We start from the raw sequence: 7,622 nt of genomic DNA on the forward strand, positions 1-7,622 counted from the left end.
CTCCCAAAACCCTTTTTCAAAAAAAAAAAAAAAAAAAAAAAAAAAAAAAAAAAACCCAATAAAATCTCTCTATACTCTTTGCGTGTGCTGGGAATTACATGATAAAGGGTACATGAAAAGGCATATACCTCTAAGGTACATCCTGTAGTGGTTTGAATGAAAATGTCCCCTATAGGCGCCAAGTATTTGGACATCTTGTCCCCAGATGATGGCACTGTTTTGGAAGGTCTTAGAAGGTGTGGCTCTCCTGGAGGAAGCACATCACTGAGGGTGGGCTTTGAGAGTTCTTAAGCCTTGCCAGATCTCCAGTTGTCCTCATTTCCTGTGCCTGCTGGAAGATGAAGAGTTTAGCTTCAGCTCCTCCTCCAGCCACCTTTGCCGCCATACCTCCCTGCTGTGGACTGTAATTCCCCTGAAACTGTAAACTCAAATAAACTCTTCCTTTTATAAGTTGTTTTGGTCAGTGTTCCTATCACAGCAACAGAAAAGTGACTAATATAGTAATTAGTACCAGAGTGGGCTGTGGCTGTGAAGAACCTGACCATGTGGGGTTTTGAAGAAATGTGGAAGATTTTGGAAGGTTGGGCTAGAAAACCAGTTGATCGCAGTAAACGAAGCTTAACAGGACATTCTAGTAAGCACCTGGAAGTTGTGCTGAGAACAAGGTAGTTTCACAGAGAAATAAGGACTTAAGCAGAACCTGGGATATTTTGGCAAAGAGTCTGGCTGGAGTCTGCCCTCAACCAAAAGGGTTGCCTGAGGCTAAGTTGAAAAGCTATGGACTAATTTCTCTGGTGGAAGAAATTTCAAGACAGCCTAATGTAGAAATGGTGGCATGGCTATTATTGGTGAATATCATGCAGATCTACAGTGAAAAAGAGCAAATGGGGCAGAAAGAAATACAGTTTGGATTGAAATATAGCACTGGGTGAGGGACTGGAGAGATGGCTCAGCGGTTAAGAACACTGGTTGTTCTTGCAGAAGACCCAGATTCATATCCCAGCACCCACATGACAGTTAACAACTGTCCGTAACTCTAGTCCCAGGGAATCCGACAGCCTCTTCTGACCTCCATGGGCACTGCAGGACACAGGTGCACTTACCTACATGCAGGCAATACACACATTCACATAAAAATAAAATAAAATTTAAAAATAAAAATATAGCACTAGGAAGATAAATGTTGGAGCCTTGACTGTGCTGGAGATCCCTTTGCTAAGGAGATCAAAGTGATTAAGGAGGGGCCTAGAGATTCAAACTTTATGAGCGTGCCTCCAAGGCAAGACCACACCCAGTTAAGCTTCCAACTTGTGAAAGCAAAATGCTGCAGGGGCCACTGAAAACTTTCTAAAATGGATAAAGCAAGTTGGAGTCCATCAAAAACTTGCAAACTTGGCAGTGTCATTCACCTGGTGCTGGCTTTAGAGGCATGAAAAATGCAAGAATGAAGGGGTCATCAGTTCTTCCTCTGCAGTTTCAGAGATCTGCCAAGGCCAGGCAGAGTTCAGCAGGAGTTCTCTTGCATAAAGGCCCTGATAGGCCATTGCTTGAAGCTGTGAAAATGAAGCCTGGTTGGCAATGGAGACCCCAAGACGTTTGTGATGCCAGAGCTCTGAGGCATCTGCCAAGAAGACCTGCATACAGGAAGTGGTACCAGCCCAAAAGAGATGTGTGTTGCAAGCAGCAAAGCTAGAGAAGCTGAGCCATCTAATCCCTTTGGAAGTAAAAGTCCTAAAAGTTGGACGTGGGGCTACTGGATTTGGCATTTTCTCTCCTGGTTTTTGTTGTTTTGGTCTAGTATTTCCTTACTATGCCATCATTCCTCCCTTTTGGAACGGTAATGTGTATTCAGTTCCACTGTGTGTTGGGAGTATGTAATTTTTTTGATTTTATACAGGTTTATAGTTATTTACCTAAAGCTAGGCATGGTGGCACACACTTGTAGTCCCAGCAGTGGGGAGGCAGAGGCAGGCGGATCTCTGAGTTCAAGGCTGGCCTTGTCTACATAGTGAGTTCCAGGACAGCTGGGGCTACAGTGAGACCCTGTCTCAAAAAGACAAAAAAAAAAAAAAAAAAAAGACATTTACCTGAGTCTCAGAACAGACTTTGGACTGTGGACTTCTGAATAGTATTGGGACTGATACTAACTATGGGGACTTTTAGCGTCTGGACTAAATGCAATTTGCATTTTATGATCATGAGCCTATAGGGGCCAGGGGGTGGAATGTGGTGGTTTGAATGAAAATGTCTCCCATAGGCTCAAAGTATTTAGACATTTTGTCCCCAGATGATGGCGCTGTTTTGGGATGTCTTAGGTGTGGCTATCCTGGAGGAAGCACCACACTGGGGGTGGACTTTCAAGGGAGTTCTTAAGCCTTTCCAGATCTCCAGTTGCCCTCCTGTTTTCTGTGCCTGCTGTAAGATGCAGAGCTTAGCTTCCACTCCTTCTACAACCACGTCTTCCGCCATGCCTCCCTGCAGTGATGGACTGTAATTCCCCTGGAACCATAAGCTCAAATAAACTCTTCCTTTTATAAGTTGTTTTGGTCAGTGTTCCTATCACAGCAACAGAAAAGTGACTAATACACATCCCAACCTCTATCACCGTATTTTTCTATGAAGTGTACATTTTCTATATAGTTAAGCTGATCATGTTCAAGGAAAGAAAAAGTTTTCTCCTTCAGTTCCTGCTTCCATGTTCCTGCTGACTTCCCTTGGTGATGGACTGTGTGACTTGGGAGTTGGTTGACCACATTGGTTTTGGACAGTGTTTTATAACAGCAATACAGAAGCAAAATAATACAAAACCTTATCTCAAGGATAAACAAATACAAAAATTTATTTCACTGAATACATTCAAATGTCCATGTCCAATGAGGCATTCTAAAATAGTGGAATGTTTTCCATAACTGATTTTATCCACAAATGATCATGAACATAAATGTTCAAAATCAAGATGATATGCAGATATATGGCACAACTTTTACAAGAACATTACAATTGAGCCACATTTCAAGCCCAATTAATTTTTTACACTAAATGTGTTCTCATTTTCCCATCTGGTGGTTAGTAATGTGGGAGTGTGGCCGAAGGCCTTAATTCGCTCTTTAAGTTTCATAATAAAGTCAACTGAAATACAGCAGCATATTTTCACACACTCTATTCCTCTTTTTATCACCTCTGTTCAGTTTCTGATGGCAATTGAACTTCAAATTGAATTTAAAAAGTTTTGGCACTCTCTATTTTTATGGTTTCAAACATGGGGTTCAACTATTATTACCTGACTTAGTACATGTTAAGAATGTTTCACTGCTCCTTGTTTGAATCTGTGTTGTTTAAGGCTCAGTAAAATGGCAGCACAAGGCCACAAAATAGCTGGGACTGAAAGGGTGTGGTAACATACCTCATTAAAATTTTATTATACCTGGGATCTCATGTATGAGAGAGTAGTATCCTAAAGTAGCATCCTGAATTGTTTCAAAGGTGCCTACTTTCTTTAATTTCATGGAGCCTTGCACCTGTATAAGTTTTCAGATGTGAATTGATGGTTAGAATATTCTGCTGTGTTCTTTGCATTCACAGTCTTACCTACATATGCACTGATAACTGAGATATGACAAAGTGTTTCTACAATTCTAAAATTCACTTGAGATTTTCACATATATGGCTTCTCTTAGCACATACAGAAAACAATGCAGTACTGTTTTCCAACAATCTTTACAGACAGATGCCTTACACCTGTGTGTGTTTACTGATGCTGGCTGGCTCATGGTAGAAAGTTTTCATGCACTGTTTACATTCATAAGTCTTTCAATTGAATGCTTTCTCTGATGACAACTGAGGATGGACTTGCTATAGGAAGCATTCATGTAGTCTTTACATTTTTAGGCTTTCTAATCTATAAGCTCTGATTCAGAGTGAGGTGTGCCATGGGGGGGGAGTTTTCTGAAAATTGTACACTCACAGGGTTTCTCCTTTATACGAGTTTTCTGATCAAGTGGGAACTTGCTGCAAAATGCTTTCCAACATTAGTTACATTCAATAGTTTCTCCCTTGTGTGAGTTTTCTGATGTTGGGTGAGGTGTTTCTTGAAGTAGTAAGCTTTCCTGCATTCTGTACATGCATAAGGTTTCTCACCTGTATGAGTTTGCTGATGTTGAATAAGATGTGACATCCAGGAGAAAGCTTTCCCACATTGTGTACATCTGTATGATTTTTCTACTATATGAGTTTTCTGATGTAGAGTAAGATGTTTCTTGCGGTAGAAATCTTTTCTGCACTCTGTACAGTGATAAGGCTTCTCGCCTGTATGAGTTCGATGATGCTCAGTGAGCTCATACTGGTTGTAGAATGATTTTCCACACTGTTTACATTCATATGGCTTCTCACCTGTATGAGTTCTCTGATGTGCAGTGAGCCCAGACTTACTGTAGAATGCTTTCACACATTGTTTACATTCATATGGCTTCTCACCTGTATGAGTTCTCTGATGCAGAGTGAGTTGCGTCTTGGAGTAAAATGCTTTTGTGCATTCTGTACATTCATAAGGCTTCTCGCCTGTATGAGTCCTCTGATGCACAGTGAGGTTTGACTTGCAATAAAATGCTTTTCCACATTGTTTACATTCAAAGGACTTCTCACCTGTATGAGTTTTCTGATGTACAGTGAGGTTAGACTTCCAGTAGAATCCTTTTCCACACTGTTTACATTCAAAGCGTTTCTCATCAGTATGAGTCTTTTGATGGTGAGTAAGTTGTTTCTTGAAATAGAAAGCTTTTGTGCACTGCGTACATTCATAGGGCTTCTCATTTGTATGAGTTCTCTGGTGTCGAATGAGGCATGCATTGAAAGAGAAAGCTTTCCCACATTCTGTACATTCATAGGGCTTCTCACTTACATGAATTCTCTGATGCAGAGCCAGATGAGAGTTGCAGTAGAAAGATTTTCCACACTTTGTACATTCATAGGGCTTCCCTCCTGTATGACTTCTCTGGTGCTGAATGAGCTGTGACTTGTAGTAAAAAACTTTCCTACATTCTAGACATTCATGTGGATTTTCACCTGTATGAGTTCTCTGATGAACCGTGAGATGTGACTTGTAGCTGAACGATCTTCCACATTCTGTACATTCATAAGGCTTCTCACCTGTATGACTTCTCTGGTGTTCAGTGATCTGTGACTTGTAGTAGAAATATTTCCCACATTCCATACATTCATAGGGCTTCTCACCCATATGAGTGGTCTGATGTTCAGTGAGCTGAGACTTACTGTAGAAAGCTTTCCCACTTTCTTTACTTTCATATGACTTCTCATCTGTATGGTTTCTCTGGTGTTCAGTGTGGTGTGGCTTCCAGGGTGTCTCCTCTCTATGAAGTCTCAGACATTTAGTTGTTTTACAAGTGAAACTTTTACATGAGTGAGACATCTGGTTCCTCATATGTGGTGATTTTTGGTAAGACACCTTCATACATTCTTCATAGGATTTTGTCCCTTGGTGGATTTTCTGTATCATCTTTAGTTCTGCCTTGAAATAGAGAAATTGGTTATACTTCTTTTAGCCTCAGGACTTTTTCCAGCATGTGCTTTCTGTTGTTGGTTTGGAATCAATTCTTAGTGAATTATTCTTCAAAAAGTCATTTATATTTGTTGCCTATATGTACTTAGCCATTTACTGAGTTTACTTTTCTTAAAAATCATTATTCAACACATAGTCATTCAATGTTTTATCTCCTTACCTCATCAATTTCTTGTACTTATATTTTTTCATATATACAGATATACAGTGAGTCTATCAGAGATCTTTTTTACATGAAAATTCATGTGCAAGTAATATTGTCTTTTTTAAAATGATATCCCTTGTCAAATTTACTGAAAATAATACTGCCAACTTTGATTGCTGTTATGATGAATAAGATGGTCAGGCTGTCACAGTGATTTTTCACTTATCTTAAAATGATCAAGTTGTTCTCCAGCTGGCATCTTAATTGTCACACATCAGAGAAAGTACATTCAGCTACCCATTCTTTTGTGTGAGTATGGGAAAAGGGGTGTGTGTGTGTGTGTGTGTGTGTGTGTGTGTGTGTACACAAGTTCATGTGTGTTTGTGTGCACATGGCTGGATGAGTATGTACATGTGTGTGTGGGTTTTGGGTGATCAGAGGCTGAAGTAATGTGTGTCTTCCTCAATCATAACCCTATTTTTTGGAGACAGAGTCTCACTGGACCTGAAGCTCACTAATTTGGAGAGATAAGCTGGTCAGTAAACCCAAGGGATTCTAATCTCTCCATCTTTGCAGAACTGGGTTATAGGTGCATACTGCCACAGCCAGCTTTATACATGAGTGCTAAGGAACTGAACTCAGGTCAATATTCTTGAATGCCAAGCATTTTACTGACTGAGCAATTTCCCCAGGCCTGAGTTAAGTACTTCCATTTTCAAAACTACACTGTATGCTTACATGTCTGGGGATCAAAAGAGAACTTTCAGGAGCTGTTCTTCCACCATATGGGAATTATGGATCATTTTACATAGTACCATCTTGCTGGCCAAAGTTAAATTCTTGAAGAAACATTTCTCAATAATTTCCAGTCTTTGTTTAGATTTGAAATATGTTTAGAGCTTACATTACATGGCTCACTTACTTCAACAATCTCTTCATTTGATGTCTTGCTAGTGGTGATTTCACCTTGACACAAATGTCTCTTGTTATTTTCCTGGCCAGTCTCAATTAAGGAAGTTACTTCATGAACATCTAAAATGATACATTATTATAAATATTCCTACCTATGAATAACTCTTAAGTTGTTTTCATGCAATTCAAACATAAAAATGTGTCTCCTTATCCTCATGGAAACTGTAAAATAATATTGACTTACGGTAAGTACACACATTTTAATTCTTCATGAATAAATGTAAGAAATGATATTAGTATACACTACAGAGCTAAGTCATGTCCCTTTGTTACCTCATTTACTCTATTGAAACTTGTGGGGATAAAGTATCTACCTATTTCTTAGTTCCAGGTTTCTACATGGTAATTTTTACCTGATTGTTCCTTTTATCTGTTATAATAACTCAACATATAATTTCATCCTACATCATAGTTCTTTCACATGTGAAATTGAAAGATTTTTCTTCTTAACTACATTTAGGACAGAAGCATGGTCAATATTCTCTTGACTAAGCAGAAACATAGGTTAGGAAAACGATTTCTATACATTACTTAAGTTTATTTACCTCACCCTTAGAAGAAAAAATACATTGCTTCACAGTTTTTCTGAGGCAAATTATCTTCCTCCAAAAGTAGAAGATGGCTTCCCCAAAATTCTTTCTTTAATCCACCTGTTTCACATATTCCCATTCACCTATTGGACCCATATGCCTTGTAAAATAGAAATGCTTTTATTAAAAATGAAACAGCCGGGGAGGGAGGCTATGGGAGGGTGCCATCTGGGAAGTGGGTGTATAGTTGAATGAGATGGTTTGGGATGTTCTGTGTGACACACACACACACACACACACACACACACAAATCAATGAATTTTTAAAAAATGTATTATATTTGAGGAGGAAGCATGGAAATTTATGTCATGCTAATTAGTAGAGGTGATAAACAATACCA

At 39.2% G+C, this 7,622-nt stretch overlaps 1 protein-coding gene across 5 annotated transcripts in view; it reads right to left on the bottom strand.

The window, feature by feature from the left end:
• Window positions 1-2,821: 2,821 nt before the first annotated feature.
• LOC103731969 (zinc finger protein OZF) overlaps window positions 2,822-7,622 on the bottom strand; it is a 26,821-nt gene continuing 22,020 nt past the window's right edge. For 2 of the 5 annotated variants that reach the window (XM_029562236.1, XM_008830477.3), the window contains 2 exons: window positions 6,643-6,752; window positions 2,822-5,524 (listed from right to left, as the gene is read on the bottom strand). In XM_029562236.1, the coding sequence (XP_029418096.1) occupies window positions 3,977-5,524; window positions 6,643-6,752 (1,658 nt within the window). In that variant the 3' untranslated portion in view covers window positions 2,822-3,976. The remainder of the gene's footprint in view (window positions 5,525-6,642; window positions 6,753-7,622) is intronic. The other 3 variants (XM_029562237.1, XM_029562239.1, XM_008830479.3) reach the window with 2 other exon arrangements.

The sequence above is a fragment of the Nannospalax galili genome, unplaced genomic scaffold, assembly GCF_000622305.1.
Source record: "Nannospalax galili isolate Female #2095 unplaced genomic scaffold, S.galili_v1.0 scaffold715, whole genome shotgun sequence".
Lineage (NCBI taxonomy): Eukaryota > Metazoa > Chordata > Mammalia > Rodentia > Spalacidae > Nannospalax > Nannospalax galili.